The sequence below is a fragment of the Rhinolophus ferrumequinum genome, chromosome 10 (genome assembly GCF_004115265.2).
Source record: "Rhinolophus ferrumequinum isolate MPI-CBG mRhiFer1 chromosome 10, mRhiFer1_v1.p, whole genome shotgun sequence".
Taxonomy (NCBI): domain Eukaryota; kingdom Metazoa; phylum Chordata; class Mammalia; order Chiroptera; family Rhinolophidae; genus Rhinolophus; species Rhinolophus ferrumequinum.
The window spans coordinates 88369144-88389275 of NC_046293.1; the positions used below are offsets into that span (position 1 = coordinate 88369144).

Here is a 20132-nt window from a genome sequence, read left to right on the forward strand (position 1 = left end):
GATACAGACATAGATATAGGTATAAATATATATTAAAAAAATGTATACACATTTTTAAAAAACTTTAATCTATTTTTAGTGTGTTTTTCCAGGACCCACCAGCTCCAAGACAAATAACTGTTTCAATCTAGTTGTGGATGGCACAGCTCACAGTGGCCCATGTGAAGATCAAACTGTCAACCTTGTTAAGAGCACCGCGCTCTAACCAACTGAGCCAACCGGTCACTCCCGTATACACATTTTAAGAAAGGAAAAAACTGTACTAAAATTGTAATACTCAATATATACTGATAACGAAACATGACTACAAGGTGTGCCCTGTGCCTTTTGCTAAACTGCCCCAGATTGGTATTGGTGGCAGCTGGCCTTGGTTCACAGAGTGGCCTCTCCCATGTACCTCTAGGTCCAGCACATACAGCTACCAGCTGTGGATCGCTCTGTAGCTCCTCCTAGGCCAGGAGACCAACACAGGTAGCAGCTGACTTTATCTTGTACTGGAGCCCATCCTATGAGGCCCTAGAACAAACACACCTGGTGGCCAGCTTCAGACCACAACAGAGCACCACCTGATTAGTTCCACAGGGGGCACACCCAAAGGGTGGTGTTGGTAGGCACAATAGCCCCACTGGGGTGAATTGCACTCTGTGGGGGGCAGCTGCTGCACAACAGAATGTATACAGTGGTCGTAGCCAATCCTCATAGCCAGTCAGTCTGAGGGTCAACCCCACGCACTGATGTGCCAACAGCAATCAAGGCTCAACTACAACAGAAGAGCACACACATAAGGGACACTCCTGGATCACTAGTGCAGGTGATCAGGGAGACTGCAGCACTGGGCCTCACAGGCCCTGTGTTTATTTTACTATAAGACTGGGTATAATAATTTTTGCTCCAAAAGACGCAGAGCTGATTGTCCAGCTAGGTCTTATTTTCAGGGAAACACGGTACTACATAAGGCCAACCTGCCAAGAATGGGAAATGTAGCAGATCTACCTAATACACAGAAACAAACACTAAGAAAGAGCCAAAATGAGAAGACAAAGAAACGTCCCAAATGAAATAACAAGAGAAAACTCCAGAAAAAATAACTAAATGAAATGGAGGCAAGCAATCTACTAGATACAGAGTTCTAAATATTGGTTATAAGGATGCTCAATTAACTTAGGGGAAGAATAGAACTCAGTGAAAACTTCAATAAAGAAATGTAGTAAGTGTAAAAAAAGACACAGAAATCATAAAAAAGAATCAGTCAGAAAAAAAGAATACAATAACTGAAATGAAGAATACACTGGAAGGAATCAACAGCATATCAGATAAAGCAAAGGATCAAATCAGTGATTTGGAAGACAAGATAGCAGAAAACACCCAACTGGTAAACAAAAAGAAAATTTTTTTTTTTTAAATGAGGACAGTTTAAGAGACCTCTGGGACAACATCAAGCTTAACAACATTCACATCATAGGGGTACCAGAAGGAGAAGAGAGAAAGCAAGGGATTGAGAACCTATTTGAAGAAATAATGAGTAAAAACTTCCCTAACCCAGTGAAGGAAATAGACATAGAATGCACAGAGTCCCAAACAAGATGAGCCCAAACAGGCCCACACCAAGACACATCATAATTAAAATACCGAAGGTTAAAGACAGAGAGAATCTTAAAAGCAGCAAGAGAAAGGCAGTTAGTTACCTACAACGGAGCTCCCATAAGACTGTCAGCTGATTTCTCAACAGAAACTTTGCAGGCCAGAAGGGATTGGCAAGAAATATTCAAAGTCATGAAAAGTAAGGACCTATAACCAACACTACCTTACCCAGCAAGGCTGTCATTTAAAATCGAAGGACATAAAGAGCTTCCCAGACAAAAATAAGGTAAAGGAATTCATCATCACCAAACCAATGTTATAAGAAATGTTAAAGGGACTTCTTTAAGAAGAAGGGGGAAAGAACCCATAAAAATGAATAATAAAATGGCAATAATTATGTACCTACCAATAATCACTTTAAATGTACATGGATAAAATGCTTCAATCAAAAGACATAGGGAAGCTCTCCCAGCATACACACCAAGGGGCAGATTCCATGGGAAACTGTAATGAACAGATTGGCTCTTTAGATGGTTCATTCTAATAGTAATTTAGAAGAAAGCCAAAAATGGGCCAGACTAAAGCCTAGTACAGAATTCCAGGTAAAATATGAGGACTTAAACTAATACATCACAATGGGAACAAAGGAGATGGAGATAAAAGATGAATCTAAAAGATTTTTGTGATCATCTAATAAAGGGGAAGTGAGCAATCAGAAAGTATATAGGATGGTTCACAGAATTTTGGCTTGGGCAACTAGCTATTCTTTTGAATAGGGAATGAAGACAGAGAAACTAGTTTGGGGTGGGAAGGAGGTACATGTGGTCTTTCACACAATGAGTTTGGAGGGATTAAAACAAACACAAGTGGAAATGTTTATCAGACAGTTGATTAAAGAGCAAAGAAAGAAAACATGGGCAGGTGATATTGATTTGGGAAATGCCTGAAAAGTGGCAACTGGAAGTGGACTAGGGCATCCAAGGAGAATATAAAGGAGCCTCTAATGGCATCATTTGAAGGGGGTAAACAGAAAAGGAGACTGACTGACGAGCAGCTAGAGAAAGTTAAAATTATTAAAAAGTAGTGGCCAAGAAGCCAATGGAGTTTTTGAAAGGGAGAAGACAATAGTGTCAAACGCTGAAGAGAGGTCAAGTAAGACCTGAAGTGTTCATTGGAGTTAGCAATATGTAGTTAAATTTTAGTAAGAGTAATTTCAGTGGAATGTTGAGGGTAAAATCAAAATTACAATTATTGAGGAGTGATTTGAGAGAACAAATCGGGCTTGGCTACCAAGGAAATTAGAAAAAGACCAGCAGAGGGAACGCAGGTTGAAGGGAGAATATTAATACAGGAGACTCTAGAATGTTTATATGCTAAATGAGGAAGCGAGGAGACATTGAAGGTAAAGGAGAGGGGCTGACTGATGGAATAAAGTCTCTAAGGAGTTGGGATGGAATTCACTGAGTTATTTGTCTGTCCATTCATAGTGCTGGCCAGAGGACAGACACCTCTTCTGAGATGAGATGCTGATGGTATAGGTGACAAGGGAAGCTTAGAGCTTTTCTGTCAGCTTCAGTTTCTCTGTTAGGATGGTAGGCCTCTGCTGAGGGAAGAGAGGTGGTAGGATGGGGATTTGACAAGTGATGCAAGTCTGAAATAGCCTTTAAGAATGGAAGACGTTATTGGACCACTGGGGCTGCTAAACTGCTTTGACAGCCTAACATGAGTCAATCTGTTGTGTTACCAATCAATGGTGTGAACTCAGTACTATTCAGCAGCCCACGAGAACAAAGGCAGGTAGCGATAATGATCCCCAGACAGCTTCTGCAGGGCCAGCGTGATGGGGAAACAGGCCACAAGTGGCTAATAGGCCATGAAATCTACGCCAAATGGAAAAGGAAGTGAAGCCAGAGGGAAGACAAAAGTGACTGAGGAACTGGGGGTTTCCTGAAGTGAGCAAATACAGTGAGAAGAAGACATCAAAGGACAACACATTAAAAACCAGCGCAGTATGAATAGGATCTTAGAATTTCAACATTTCAGAAAAAAGTTTTTGACAAGAGTCCAAGGTATGGCCTTGGAACTGGTTTGCTGACTGGTGTGAAAATGACTGTTGAAGGTGGAGGTTCAGAAACTGTAAGGTCGCCCACGATCAATGATATGGCCCAGAATGCTAGAAGGCCTGGGGTACAGGTGCCCAAGAACCACCAAAGGCCTCAACGAATATGAGTAACCAGAGGTGACAGTGATGAGGATAGATGGTACAGCTGAATAGCACAGGCCTCAAAAGTATGGCAGTGGGATGGCTGGTTTGGTCAGTGGTTAGAGCACCGTGCTCATAATACCAAGGTTGCCAGTTCAAGTCCCACATGGGCCAGTGAGCTGCGCTCTCCACAACTGGATTGAAACAACTTGACATAGAGCTGATGTGTCCTGGAAAAAGTTCTCCAATATCCCCCAATTAAAAACAATTATTAAAAAAAAGTATGGCAATGGATCAGGAATATAGGGCTAACAAGCCCCTATAACCCATCCGTTCATTTTGTAATAGTGAGAAAATGGGCACCCTCCATTTGAAATAATCCTAAATGTGGCTGAGAGCCAGATTCCAGTTAATGAAAAAGCAGGGACATTTATTTAAGGGCAGCAGTGGGACCGTGAGTTGAGGATAGCAGGTAACAGTATTGGAATATGAGGAAAGAGGACTGATGATTGGACAGGTTTATATTTGATTGGTTTCTATTTTAGATGGCAGCAATGAATTACAGAGATGAGAAGCAAAGTGAATTAAACCATCCTCAATGTTCCAATTGCAACTCTGGAGTGATGTTTCTGTGACAAAATAAACAGAAGCACTGGGCATTACCCAAGACTAGATGTGTTTGAATTATTGTTCCGGTTCCAAAAAGAGTATTAGTGGTAATCTGTTTGGGGTCTTAACAAAGCTTAGCCCAATAGGATGACAGGGTTACAGGACGCTGATGCCAGGACTAGAGCTGCCACTGTCCAGGAGGCCCAATAGTTTCAGCAGTGCAGTCTCGTAAGGAGAGGGAAGGGGCCTGGCCTTGGAGAAGGAAAAAAGCTTACAAAGGCCAGGTCAGTTTGGGAGGAGGGAGGGGCACAGTAAGGTCTGTCAAAATGTGCCTGATACTCGCACCTTACCTCCAGACTTTGGCACTAAGAGAATGGCAAGATGCGGGTCTTGGGGCATGCGAAGTACATTCAAGGCCATGATGAACTGCAAACTTCAGGCCCAAGTGAAGGTAGGGCTGTGGGTAAGCTCTATTGTGGATGTTAATGACCAATACTTAAGTTTTCTAAAAATAGACTAGATATTCAATTTAGGCTCTATGTTCCCTCCTCAGAAGTACTGAATAGATTTTTCCATCATTAAATAGAGGATTTGAACTGTATTATCCAAAATCTCTCCATATCTTACTTTTTAAATTCTGTAAAAGTTTTAATAAGAAACATCCTTAAAAATCATCATGTTTTACCCTCTGTGTAACTTGTATGTTTTTGTATCCAAATGAATTAACCCATAGATAGGGAACTGAGACTCAAAAAAAGCTAAGTAGCTAACACAAGATCATACTTACAACTAAAACCCAGACTTGATTCCTAAATCCGGTGTTCTTTACCTTTTGTAATAGTACAGTCCTCATCTGGGCTTTTGAAGTTTTGGGTTTTTTTACATTACAGAAAATTCTCAATTCATCCCTGTCCCTGGCGACTCACCAGGGTTCCTTAATACAAGCTGCACCTGCCAGAACCACCAACCTGTTCTTAAAGCTTCTTGTGGTGCCTTTTTCTCCATTGACAAGATACACAACCTAGCACCAAAGACAAGGTTAGAGAAAATCCTTGCCTAGTCATTTCATGGAACTTTACTATGTAAAAATATTGAATTCTAAAATCACTCTAAGTTTATTCCCATATATATTAACTATTCTTTGTAATTTTCTCTAAATGTATCTAGTGACTTCCCAATTAATGGTAGGCTTTCCATGAAGAGATTCTGGATCATCAGTTTTTTGTTATCAACTACAGTGCCGAGGTCCCAAGAAATACTTGATCTAAACTGGGAAGATCCCACAAATTTTAAAAAGAATGCATCACCTTATGAAGTTTCAGTTTTCTTTGTTGGCAAGAAAATTCCTTTCCAAATTGAGAACCAGATTTTTCCACCTTCCCACCAGTTCTCCTCCCCAACACTTCATGTTTGAGGCAAGCAAACCTTAACATTTTTAGCAATGGCTGCAGGGCCTTGTAACCTTGGCAATAAGAAAAAAGTGCTACTTCACTGAAGTAAGTTGCAGTTTGAACTAGTTTTAAGCATTAAGCCAAAGGAAAGTACAGTTGACCCTTGAACAACGTGGGGGTTAGGGGCGCCAACCTCCCGCTGTTGAAAAATCCACATACAATTTTTGGTCTCCCCCAAAATGTAACTATTAATAGCCTATTGCTGACTGGAAGCCTTACTGATAACATACAGAGTTGATTAATACATATAATGTATGTTACATGTATTTTATACTGTATTCTTACAATAAAGCTAGAGATGTTAAGAAAATTTAAGGAAAATACATTTACAGTACTTACTGAAAAAAAATGTGTAAGTGGACCCATGCCATTCAAACCTGTGTTGTTCAAGAGTCAACTGTATTTCTTCATGTTCCTATTAATGGTTTGCTGCAAAGGAATAAATTGCTCAAGAATCAAAGGTGGGGAAATGTCTGTAGGTCATCACTAGATTCTTGTTTAGGGGTGAAATCTTCAGAAATCACTTCTTCGACAGACTTCACACTTTCTGAAAACACTATTTCCAGCAATGTCTTAGGCTAATCACAGTACTGATCAAATCATTTGAGACCAGTTCTTTATTTTATTGACAGCAAATGCAATACCATGTTTCCCTGAAAATAAGACCTAACCAGAAAATAAGCCCCAGCATGATTTTTCAGGATGACATTCCCTGAACATAAGCCCTAATGCATCTTTTGGAGCAAAAATTAACATAAGACCCGGCCTTATTTTCGGGAAAACACGGTACTAGAAACTGCTTTGGCACAGGTCAAAAATGGCTCTCATATAATTGCTCCTTTTTCTCAGGATCATTAGTATTCATCATCAAAATTTATTTTTACTTGGTTACCATTTAGAGTTGCCACCAATGTAAATGACGAAGGAGGGGGTAACCTGAGCACACACAAAAATGTTTTTTATTTTTAGATGTAATGCAAATAACCATATCTAATATTCTTTCAGAAAACAAAGAAAATTGCAAAACATGCTCAAAAAACAAGAAATCAGGTTATACTTTTCATAAGGCACCACCAAAAACCCTGGTAAATTAGAATCCATATTATATTTAAGTGTCTCACTGACAAATAAATATGTAAGGGAATAATCAATAGAGGGTCTTGAGGTTTACAAGACATTCCTGTTTAGGTATCTTGGAATATTTCAAAAGAAATAGGCAGAATACATCTTTAAAAACCCATCTTAACCTTTCCTGTCCGTACACATCACTTGTTGCATAGTGGTGACTAGATATGATCCAAGGCGAAGAAGGCTGCAATTCCAAAGTATACTGACATCTATTCTTTCCTTCTTATGTTATCCGAAGTAGTAATGATATGCTTCAATTCAAAAAAAGGGTGGGGGGGGACACTAAATCAATTGCCTGCTTTTTAAAATTTATACTTAAGGACCTACTGCAAAGGCAACTTTCTACATACCTGTTCATATATAAACCTTTATTGAACCTGGTTATATGTAGGGCTTTGACAGACTTTTCCCACAATTTACAATGTTCAAATTCCACTTCAAATTGTCACTTTCTCCTTTAAAAGGTGGATAATCCTACTCTTTCAAAGATCTTGATTTTTCCTTTTATCTTAAGGTCTGGCTGATGTTCACACAAATGACTATAGAATTAAAATACTGACAAGCAGTGAGTTTGTTTTATCTGTGCTGAATCACACCCAGAATCTAAAAATTAAGAAAAACAAGGACATTTGCTAAAGGGAAAAAAAAACAAAAAACAAAACAGAACAGATGTGAAGCACAGGCAATATTGTTCTAATTTTACAAGTCTGTTAGCCTTTGCTAGGGTTTTGATTATTAAAGTACATGGTATGCAATCACAGATTTAATGTTTGCCTTTTCAATTATTCAAAGTATGATATACAGTAATTTATAATTTTACTGAGACACAAATTTGAATCACATAGTGCAAAGCTGGTTTGCAGCAACTCAGTGAGCCTAGTAGCTACATCTCAACACCACTGTTGCAGTAATTATCAGAAAGGGAACTAAACACCTGTGAGGGGAAAACAGCCCCTCCCCCAACAAGAAAGCGACGAACTACCAATGCTTTAGTTGTACTTGTAAATTTGGGTCTGCATAGTTCCAATGACCTACACTTTGAAACTACCAAAGACCTACCATTTTTAAGTTGTAAACAGTAATTTCCTCTAACTGAAACCAATGTTTCGTATTAGAGTATCAGCATTCTTTAAATAGATGAATCTTAGTTCAATTCCAAAATTGTAGATTTGTACACAATTTTTCTTCTCTCTCTCTTAAACTAATTTCTCTCACCTGTTCTTGACCTTGGTCTTCTATGGTCAAGAGTCAGACCAAATCCTCTTAAGACTTTTAAATAAATACAGAAACTCCAACAGTATCAATTAAATGATACATATGTTTCAAAATGTCAGAAGAAAAACAGGAAGCTATTATTCATGGTTGGAAACTGCCCAGCCTTTTTCTCTCAGCTCTCTCTAGAAGGCAAATACCTTATTAAGAACATAAAGTATTCCCTAAACAGCCACCTATATCCATCTACCATACTCCAGGAAGCAAAGCACCTCAGCCAGCTTTCTCATGCCCCTCCACTGATGGTTGAGTAGTTAATGGGTGACTAGGAAGGGAAAATAGAACTTTTTTTATGTATTCCACACAGCCATCACTTAAAACTGCGTTCAATTTTTAACCCACAAGTATTGGAAGATTTTTACAAAGACCAAAAGGCAAAAAATATTGTGCTTTCTTCTATAACATCAACCAAATGAAATTCTTAACTAAGTAATATCTTTATATAGCTTGGCAAAATGGAAACTTATGAAATTGGTTAGTTATCTTGCAATATCCACTGAAATCTTAAATCCCACACAATGGGATTTCTTTATTGACATGAGATTCTCAAGACACTTGCAGAGCAATGCTTATGAACCTCTTAACAGGTCAAAACACTCAAAATATTATATACGATTAAGGAAAGAGTAACTAAAAAAAATAGGTAGTATGAACAACAGCGAAAGCACTTACACAACTGGACTTTATAGAAGAGCTTTTTTTCTTTTCAGTAAGATGCCTTTTGAGTTAAATCTCGTACCCACTCAAACTGTAACTGGACAGTACATTTCACTTCTAGTTACTAGAAGACATTTCTTTAAAACAAATTGGGGCAAAATGGGAAGGGGAGACAATAAGCTATTCTTTAGGCCCACCTCACTGCCCCCCTTTTAAAAGTAAAACTGATGAATTTAAGTCAAACCACAGATTTTTAAACCAAATTAAAGGGACACAGGATAGTGAAGACAAACACTATTTTTTTAGCTTGTTTTTTTTTTCCTTAAAAAAAAAAAAATTAGTCCCCTTCTCACCCTTCCAATGAGAGTTTCCACACAGGTTACCTAACACCTTAGCAAGAACAGATAACAGGAGGGAGGAGACACAGCACCATAGTTTCAAACATTCATTTCACATACAAAATAAAATAGCTGTCACAGATATAGTAAGACCAAGTTTCCCAAGAGACAGGGACAAGTCCCAACACACAAAGGAAATATAATTATTTATTTGAACAAAAACAATATGGAAGATCTGGTCAGGCTAGGATGGAGAAGGAAGTGCTAACTCCTTGTACTACAAGGAAGGAATGGGATTTCTTTATTGAAAAGCAAAAAAAGAGTAAGCAAGCCCCCAAATGGATTTCTGATACTGAAACTCTGTCATATGCTGCTGGTAACAGTAAATATATATATTTATATATTGATATATGTATATTAAAAAAGGAAAAATAATCTATTTATAGAATAGTCAGTAGTCAGAGACATTTAGAAAAAAGTAAAAACAAGTCCTTTTTTTTTTTTAAAAAAAATGGATTTACTAAAACAACTTCATCACCCCAAGGTCCTCCAGCCCGACATCCTCTGATGAAGCCATGGTGTTACTCAGCAGCATCTGCTGTGGCCACAATCAGGAATGAATCGCCTGTTGGGCACAGTAGACATGGCGTCAGGGCTGCAAGGCAAAAGCTGTTATGTGCTGGTCTTGCTCACGGCCATGCCTGAAGCCTGGTGGTATCTGGTACTGGGGAGTGCAGGGCTCCCCAAAAAGCATGCATCACTGTGGCTCAGTAAAACATTGGCTTGTCTTCTTCTTTTCTGCCGAAGCCTGGATCCATGTACCTGCTCTTCTCTAAAATGTAGACCCAAGACAGCAAGACTTCTCTAAGCCAAAAAAGGCTCCTTGCCTAGAAATAATACAAGCTCCTCTTCCCAGAATCCAATCTAGTCAGATTTCTGAACTAGATGCCATCCTCCTCCTTAGGAAGATATGGTGACCTGCCTCTCATTTGGGGTTTTCTTCTTGGTACAAACAAGCACAAGTAGCTGAGATATACGGACTGTGCTACAATCCCAAGACATCTAACAGGAGTTAACTTCAGCCCTGTTCCTCTCCTAGTTGTATCTGCAGGGCATTAAATGCCAGGTTAACAGTGGGAAAAAAGTAGAACTCTTGACTCCTCTGCAACTATCCTAACTAAAGAGATACAATAACCAGCACCACCAGATGGTGCTACCCCAGGCTGTAAACCTCTAACTGCTAGCAACTGGCCCTAAGCCACACCCTACACGCCCTGCGGCACACCAACATATTTAATGCCAGCCGGCCACCCTGGAGCTCAATCAAATGTCTGGCCTTAATTTAACAAACCATACTCAGAGGAGACACGAACTGAAATACTGGCTGCTGTACCAAAGAAGACACCCTCTGCACAGATGTGCTGACACAGAATGTAGATCACACAATCCATGCAAAGAGGAAGCCAGCTAAGAGGACTTGCTCTGAAGGCCATTCGTCTTTGGAAGCAACACTGAGTGGATCTAAACCACCTGACTTGATGCCTAAGGTCTCTCAATGTGGTCCATTTTCCCCATGTCTCAAACTAACCCAGCATCTGCTAACTGGTCTCCTTAAGGTCCTCCATTGGTAGTTTGTAGCTCATTATGAAGGAGGGAGCTGGTGCTTGACCTGGGCTATCTGGCCCCTGCTTCTTTGCACAGTTTATACAGATGTAATCTTCGTTTTCCGCCATTTCTGGAGATACACCCACACAGACTTGATGAAACCACTCATCACAGCCACCATCACATTGTACCCAGTCTACCTGCAGAAGACAAGATTGGGAAATGGTTAAACTACATAATCACTGAGCCTAAAATAAAAGCAAACCAAAAAGCTTTCTTGGCTTAAATGATAGCAAATTATCAGGATGTCCAGAGATAGACAATGACTTCTTATGGGGTTCTTTTTTAAAGAAAGAAGCTAGGAAGTGAATACCCCAAAAGTGTATTTTACCAGAATGTGTCCACTATATGAGGCCTTGTAGGTACTGCATTACCTCATAATACCTGGGGCTCCTTGTGAGGCACAAACATGTTTGAGAGAAACTTGACAAAAAAGGAACTTCTAATAGAGCAGCCAAGTAGTTTTAGCTAATATTAACAATTTCTAGGCTCTAAGATAATGCAATTATCAATCAAGAAAGGCAGAGTACAACAATGTGAAGGCAATCCTGTGTATTAACTTTATTTCAAAGAGATAAGCCAAAGTACTAAGAGCATTAAATACCTTTTTAGAAAAGCAGTCACATAGGCCACTTTTAAAACTAATATTTTTTATTCTTCTCTTCTTCCGTTACAAATACAACTCCCTATAAAAAGTTAGCAAATATCAGAGGTCAAATCTTACAAATTAACCAATTAAAACAGTCAAAAGACACAGGTCAATAGATCACTCTGGAGTTTAAAATTAAAGTGTGGATAACTGATAGGTCAGTGGCAGATGCCAGGCGAACTTTGACCCCTCAGAGAATACTGTGATTACAGGAGGCTAGAAAGGGACTGTCACTTGGTGACTTTAAGCCTTGGGCCTAGAGTTAAAAATAAGGTAATTTCTGGCTTGTATATTTGGAAGGTGACTGTGGTAGTTTTTAAAGCTGATGTCATGACAGACGAGAACCTTTAAAATTAAAAGAGCTACTCTTTCTCTCCCCAGTACAAAAGCTGACCATTGCACTGGCAATGTCGGAAGCCACTTAAAACAATGAGCATTGCCAGATATCAAAGTAAGTAGTATGAAGGGATCAAGTAAGTACGCCAGCACAGCTTATGGAAAAAAAACAGGAAGGAGGTTTTAGCTAGGTAAATGAGTTCAGGGAAAATGAGTTTTCAAAATTAGTTTCCATGTACTATAAAAACTTGTCAAAACTATGACAGTCATGTTAGTAGTTTTAGGGTTATTATAAAGGGTGGGAGAAATCATTTGTCAAAATAATCTTTCTGTTTTTACTGTTCCTATTCTAGAGTTCTACAGTTTAAGAAACTATGTTGTGTAGTATAAAGATGACTGAATTCAGTCAGAAGTTCTGAGTTCCAATGTGTATAATTTATGGCAAGTCATTTAATCTCATTAAGGCTCAATTTCCTTATCTGTAAAGTGGCGATAACATCTTGTTGACAGAATTATTTAGGAGATCAAATGAAATAATATATGGCAAAACACCTAGTTACTGCCTGGGATAGTGGAGGCACTTTTTAATATCACAGTTTCCGGGCTCTACTCATTATCCTACTTTACACAAAACATTTTACACCTTGAAATAACTGCTGAAAGTGTAGCTGAAACCCATCCCAAACCTACAGATTCAGAATATCTTGGGGGTACAAACCAGAAGACTACATTTTTACAGCCCCCATGTAATTCTTACATATTCTAAATTATTTTACTTATTTCTTATATATTATAAATTTGATCATCACTGACACTTTGTGATATTGCTTTCTGTAAATTCAGAGAAACTTAATTCCTTCTTAAAACACAATGGCTTTTTTCTGTAATTGTGTAAATGTTTAGCTTCTGAAGTCTGTAGTAAAGAAAATAACTGATCAAAATGGATAGAAAAGGGAGATAATGACTTCTGTGCAACAAAATAAAGGTACTGCAAGCAGGTGAAGATTTACAGTACTAATTTGACAACAGGTAAACTCAGGATAAGTGTTTTGGCTATTTGGAGCCAGTGAAGGGAACTGGAAAGATAAACTGTTTCTTTGGGCCACCCAGATTTGAGATATTATCCTGTTTGTGATGCCACCCCTGAATGAAGATAACTCTACTCCTACCTCCAATCCTCTTAATCCAGTCCAGTCCCCAGTCTTGATAATCCATAGGGTAAGAAAGTTACTAATTTACCAGTATTTTCTGCCAAGAAAAGTGGTCTCATGTCTTTCAAAACCTAATTCTGCACTATACTCACTGGCTTCCAGTTTCCAAAAATTAAATCTATCACTCTCAAATAAGGAAGACAACATCTTCCCTTTTGTGATTTTGGCTGGAGGTGCATTCCTAGGCCTAGTTCTCCCACAATTCCAAAAAGCATGTAACTTCTTGAAATATTCACTGGTACACAGATTCTATCCCAGGCTATAGGTTAGATAACAATTTACGCTGATAATCGAGCAGAGATAAAACAGTCCTTTTCTTACTGATAACTTTTTATCATGTTCATCTACTAACAGTCAAACTACAGTTGTTTGAAAAGATCCACAGGATCACAGAGCAAACTAAAGTTTTGAGTATCAACTGAATCCACAGAAAATTTTGACACACAGGCAACAGACTGTAGTAGCTCAAAAACTCAAGAACACAGAATTTGGCTAACTGCATATTAAGTTCTAATGATAATTTCCCGTCACTATTTCTGGGAGATGTACTTATCAAATCACAAAAATAATTATTTAAAAACTTTATAGGTCTGAGCTGTTCAAATATCAACTGGTAAGAGATTTAACATTATTGTACAAATAGGTTACTGGGCTTGCATTTGAATGTTTAAAAGAAAAATATAGTAAACAGAGGAAATAATGTAAGTTTGACGTTTCAGGTTTTACTGTATGGTTTCATAATTACACTTAAGAAAAATATTTGGCATATTTTGTTCATTCCTTAGAGCATATTATTGCACTGTGAAAAAAGAAAGCCTGGTGATTTATTGATATTCTTAGCTTAGTTACCCAATTGAGCTTTTTATTTTGCCATTCAATCTTTTTTGTACCAAGGTTCCTTGCAAAAGTCAGGTTTGAAAAATTAAAACAATCTGTTTAATGAAATACAACATAACGTTATGTTCAGAATCCTTGTGTGTATTTTTTGGTGATCTCAGCATTAAGTAACTAACCTCTCAGTCTGCCAACACTAATGGGCAAAAAGCTTTTTAAATCAGAGTGACTACTAACAAATAGTAAAAGGGAGAGATACAAGTTTATCAACTTAATCTCTCTTTATTTACCATGTCAAACTTCTTATGGAAGTAGTAAGGGGTAAGGGAAAGGCCCACAGGAAGAGGATATAAAAGGTAAAGGGAAAAAAGTCTATTTTAATAAATGATTAAATGTTTATTCTAATAAACAAAACAAGTTACTTAAATACTAGCTTGAAAGAATATGTGCCTTGGCCACCCCCGGGGCACCTCCTCAGCCTCTCCCAGTCCACAGTGAAAAAACCAGGGCGGGTTGGAGGAGGAACAACTGTTCATACTAGTGTCCTTTTCACCCACCCCTAGGGATCCCCCACACGCCCCCCACCTTTGATTAGAATATGTACTGTGAAGAATGGGAGTGGGCGAGGGGGCTTAGCCGGTGCTAACCCTGACCTCCAGCACGGCCCTAGCCCTCCACTCTGAGCTGGAAGGGATCTGTCTCTGCCAAGGGGACAGGGTGAGCAGCACCCCCGACACCCTCCCCCTGACCAGACCAGCTACAGGAGTGGGGCAGAGCTGGGAAGATCCACCCCAACCTCTGCCTAGCCTGCCCCAGGGGGACCCCAACATCCCAGCCACCCCCATCATGGTGCTACAGGCCCTGCCCTGAGGCCCACACACCCCTCCCCAGGAAGCCCTGTATCAATAAAGTTCTGTCTCGTGTAGAAAAAAAAAAATGCTTCTTCAAGTTAACTTGTTTTACTCTTAGTACCTGTAAGACTGAATGAAAGGGGCAGAGTTTAGACAAAAAAAGATTCTGAACCTTAAAACTAAATTTTAAAAAATAATTTTTCATTATTATTTTAAAAATTAATTTCATCTTGGAGTTAACCTGACGATGCGGAGAGATTATTTTTTTAAAAAAACCTTTTACATTATTCTTATATATTTTTCTTTTGTCTTTCTAAGACATCTTGAAATTAAGGCTAGGTAATCCTTCAAAGTTTTCTCAATCTGCATTTTGGGGAAAAAGTTAATAGTAATTATTGGTTAGAAAAATGGAAAATGTCCATTTACCTAAATATGAACTAACCCTAGAAATTATTTATTTTTTTGCTGTGTATTTTAAAGAACACAGACTTCCTTAAAAAATATTTTCTTGTCATCATTATGTTCAAAAGATGTGTGCCATGCATTAATTTGGTTTTCTTAGAGAAACACTGTACTTCAAATTGAGAAAGTTGTAAAATTCTCTACAAAGTTTTTAAAGAAGTACACCTTTTATGTAGTAAAACTGGTGTCAGGAACACTCAAGAGAATGACAAAAATTGTAAAACAGTAGTGATGAACAAAATGTTTAAAATCTAAAATAATTTGTTTAAAATTAAACACATTATAGAAATACAACATTTACTAATGGCAGGTTAAAGCACACACTGCTAACCTTTGTATGTGTCTTTACAGTTTAAAATATATTTTCTCTGAATACTCAGTTAAATCTCCTTTTGCTCCATTAAAATGAGTTTCAAAAAAAAATCTATAATGTTAGGAGCAAATATCAGAGCTCATTTAAAAATAATGATCACATCTTAGCATTTACACTGCATTTTCGGTTAACAAGTGCTTTCATGTAGATTATTTCACTTATTCGCATAACCCCAAGTGTAAGCAAGGCATGGGTTAATTTAACAACTTTACAGCAGATAAGAAAATAACTCTCCCTGTAGTGTTTATATACTACCTGAAGATAATAATAGGGATAATAGATGAACTAAACTATATTTAAAATTCTGAGCAGAGAGGGAAGAGACTAAGTGAAAAGGAGAAAAAACAGAAAGTGAAAAGGAGAAAAAACAGAAAGTAAAAGGCTCATGATGGTTATAAACACTGTAAGAAAGATAATAATAAAGCTTGAAAAGGATACGTATTTTGCTGACAGTACTGAAACTACCATAAAATTAATTAAAGGAGAAAGAAAAGAGAGAAGGTGTTGCTAACACTTTGGTACCCAAAGAGAAACAGTTAACCTTTCATCATTTTAAGTTCAAAATAAAAGATAAAAATAGTACACACATATATAATGTATCTACCAAAATGTTTTAATGTTTATAATATGTAAAAATGCTTACGAAATTGATAAAGATACAAAAGCGAATAGACAGTATGACATGATATAAAATAAACTTATAGAAACTATATAGAAAAAGGATTGGAAGGAGACACAAAAAGGTCAGACTATGGAATATATATTTTACTACATATTTGTTTTCCAAAAATAAGTGGAAAACCTTTAATATGTATACGGAAAGTGTCATGAAGCTTTGGAATGTGTTTTTTACTTCCATTTCAGTTACTGGTGGGGTGGGGTATTAATGGAGAGAACCTGTTCTGCGAGCCAGGTAACCAGGCTTCTACTTTTGGTTTTGCCACTAATTAGCTCTGTGACTTTGGTCATATCATTTATCTTCACTGAGTCCTGGTTTCATTGTTTGTAAAATGAAGAGCCCTGGACAATGGGACCTTTTCAAGCTCTAACAAGTGTTTGACTGAGGAGGGAAGTGAGGGAATAATAATGCAGTTATATTTATTTTGTTCGTATGTTCAAATTGAAAAGCTATTAAAACTCTAAATATCAAGTAGTATAATAAGCATAATTAACATTAAAACTATGAATTTACAAATAATCTTGATGGGAACTATAATAGATGCCTCCAGTCATGTAATGAACTGGGATTTTTCATTAAGTCCATCCATCTTTCTCAGAACGTTTATGTTACCGAAAGAATGGCCATTACACATAATAATCATACTTAAAATTTAGGGCTAAAAAATTTAAAGTAACACCTTGTTTATTATTTTTTATAAGGGAATTTGAAAAAATCATATTCCACTTAGGAGAGTGCAGAGGACTGAGTGTGGATAAGACACAGACCGAAAGGGAAGATTTAACCCCTTAGTTTTAGGTTGTTAGACCAAATCTTAATGTTATTTGCCAGAGCTCTTAGAATACTGGCCCAGGATTTTTTCAGGCCACTGTGGCTAACTGACAAGGTACTTAGTTCCCCAAGTCACCCTACAAGGAAGGCACAAGACCATTTTGAAACTTGTTATGCCAACTGCTTATGAAATGCACTGCTGCCTCCAGGTTATCACACAGCTTCTCTCTGCTCTTGTCTCATTATATTCACTAAGTATATGATTTTTTAAAAACAACGTTTCTTCTACTAAGCCGCCTCATAATTCAAAACAGTTTACAGAAACTGTAGAAAACATACTAGGTTGGAACCCCAAACCCTGGGATCAAAAACAGACTATCTTTTATCAAACATCTCCACAAGCTGCTTCTTGCCGGCTCACATTTGACTACACCTAGTGAGAACTCACCTTGTCCTTGCAGGGCCGTTGGCAGTTCTGTGCTGCACACACAGCATTCTCATCATCAGATTCCTCTGCTCCTGACCAGTCATACTTGGAGGGGATGTCCAGCACTTTTTTCTCTCTCTTCTTCTCAGTATTCTCTTTGACAAGTTCAACTCTGGCTGCAGCAGCCTTTTCCTTCTTTTTCTTTCTCTCTTCTTCTTTTGCTAGTTTCTTGGCCAGTTTGTTCAGCTCCTTTGATTTTTCCGCACCTAATTTTAATTTCTTCTTTTTAGGTTTATCCATTTTCTTTAACTCCTTGGACTTCTGTTTTCCTTCTCCAAAAAGCTGTTCTACTTTTTCTAGCTTCCGTTTCCGTTTCTTCTCTGAAGAATCCTTGCCTTTTATTTTTAATGGTTTCTCTTCCATGCTATCATCCTTTAAAAATACAGAATTAGAAACAATTTTAAAGCAACACATTTAAAAAGTTTTATTCTCTTACACGAAGTATATTGAATAGTCAAATACATAGACACAGAGTATAAAAGAGGTTAATGGGGACTGCGCAGAGGAGGAAATGGGATTTATTGTTCAATGGGTACAGAGTTCCTATTTGGGATCTTTAAAAACCCGTGGAAATAGACAGTGGTAATCATTGCATAACATTGTGAATGTAATTAACACAAGTGAACTAAAAGGGTTATTAAAATGGTAAATTTTGTGTTGTGTACCCTATATCACAATAAATAGTCTAAAGATATTTAAAAGACATTTTAAGAAGGCAAATATAATATTCGATGAAGATAACTCAACAGTAGAGCAAGCCCTAAATAAAATGTCTCACTTATTTCTAGCTTGCTAGGGGAAAAGGGGACAAAAAAAATTCACTGTTAGCATATATTAATACAGTCTGTAGTACCTCTGTTTAATAGAGATGAAAACATACACAGAAAGCTAAATGTACTAAATGTATGCTAAGTTATGTAATAACTTTTTTGGTCTTCATTTACCACTACTAAAGTATTTTATTAACTCAGTAAATTCTTGGAGGTTAAGAAGTTATTTAAGGGGGCGGCCAGTCAGCTCAGTTGGTTAGAGCACAAGGTTGCCAGTTCGATCCCCACATGGGCCACTGTGAGCTGTGCCCTCGACAACTAGACTGAAACAATTACTTGACCTGGAGCTGATGGGTCCTGGAAAAACACACTTAAATAAATTAAAAAAGTTAAAAAAAAAAAAAATGTCAGATGCAATTGGCTAATATCTTAAAATAAATAAATAAATAAATAAATTAAAAAAAAAAGGTTATTTAAAATATAAAATGGTATCCATGACCTCATTATAGAGGGATATAGTGACTTTGGCAAGGGCTAGAAAATTGTTGATGTGACAAAGCAAAAAAATTTATTATTTTTCTTTTCTATTTTCTAGTATTATTGCTATTATGTGCCAATGTAATAAACATTAAAAATTTTAATAGTCAACGTATGTCTGGTAACAGAAACAAGTGGGAGGCAGAAAAAAGAAATACCAAAAAACATAAGCTTGACAATTACTTAGAAAACAACACTTGAGAATTCATTTTTCCACAGGTTTGCGACTGGAAAATCTTTGACAGGAATCTAAGAATCTGCAGAATCCAAAAAAACACTGCATTATAGATGTCTATCACATCTTGAATAAGATATTTAACTTCTCAATACTTTGTGTTTCCTTATATGTAAAATAAAGAGGATCAGATGAGATAATGAATGTGAAAAAATGCTCTGCCGACTGGAAAACTCGATTTATTTTAGGCTACCTTCAATCTGACTTCCAAATCAAAAGCCATATGCTAAGTATACCTATACCGTGTTTCCCCGAAAATAAGACCTAGCCAGACAATCAGCTCTAATGCATCTTTTGGAGCAAACATTAATACAAGACACAGTCTTGTATTAATGTTTGCTCCAAAATGACACATTTGAGCTGACTGCTGTCCAGCTAGGTCTTACTTTCGGGGAAAAACAGTATCAAATGATGGTGAACATTGTATTATTCCATTACATGGAAACAAGTAAAAAATAATGAAATGAACGGGGAATTAAATTCCAGAGTTGATTAGAATCCAGGTCTCTCTGTTTTTACTAGATGAGTGACCTAAGGCAAGTTTCCACTTCTCTGTTCTTTAATTTCTTCATATGCAGAAGGGCTAAATGCTTACTCTGTCTATCCTTTCTGCTCTCCTCTTCAGGACTACAGTGGAGATCAAGGATATAAAAATACTGTATAAATTATAAACTGTTATGCAAGTGTAATATACGTATGTGGACTCTACCTCTCCATTTCTATTTAACTATTTCCTTGGCAAGCTTCCTTTTTTGACCACTGTATTGTCCCTTGCCTAACGTTTGGGCTTTTCAATAGAGGGAGGTGTTCTAAATAACTGGTTTAGAACAAACAGTGGTTTTCAGTACTCCCCTTTCTTTTTAACAGAAATGGCCTCCCGCCCCCCCCCAATTAAATATCACATAAAAGACAAAGCAGAACTACTTTGACTTAATGGGAAGGAAAGTAGGATAGCCAGAATACTACCCATTCAGCCATTCCCTCTTGCCAGCATTTGTGGTACCTCCAAGGAACTTGGGCATCCTAAACAGTT

General features: G+C 37.5%; 1 protein-coding gene across 1 annotated transcript in view; it reads right to left on the reverse strand.

The window, feature by feature from the left end:
• Positions 1-8782: 8782 nt before the first annotated feature.
• Positions 8783-20132, reverse strand: part of KDM5A (lysine demethylase 5A) — a 72243-nt gene continuing 60893 nt past the window's right edge. Inside the window, 2 exon segments of the mRNA XM_033116795.1 lie at positions 8783-11044; positions 17519-17929. Coding sequence (XP_032972686.1) covers positions 10838-11044; positions 17519-17929 — 618 coding nt within the window. The 3' untranslated portion in view covers positions 8783-10837.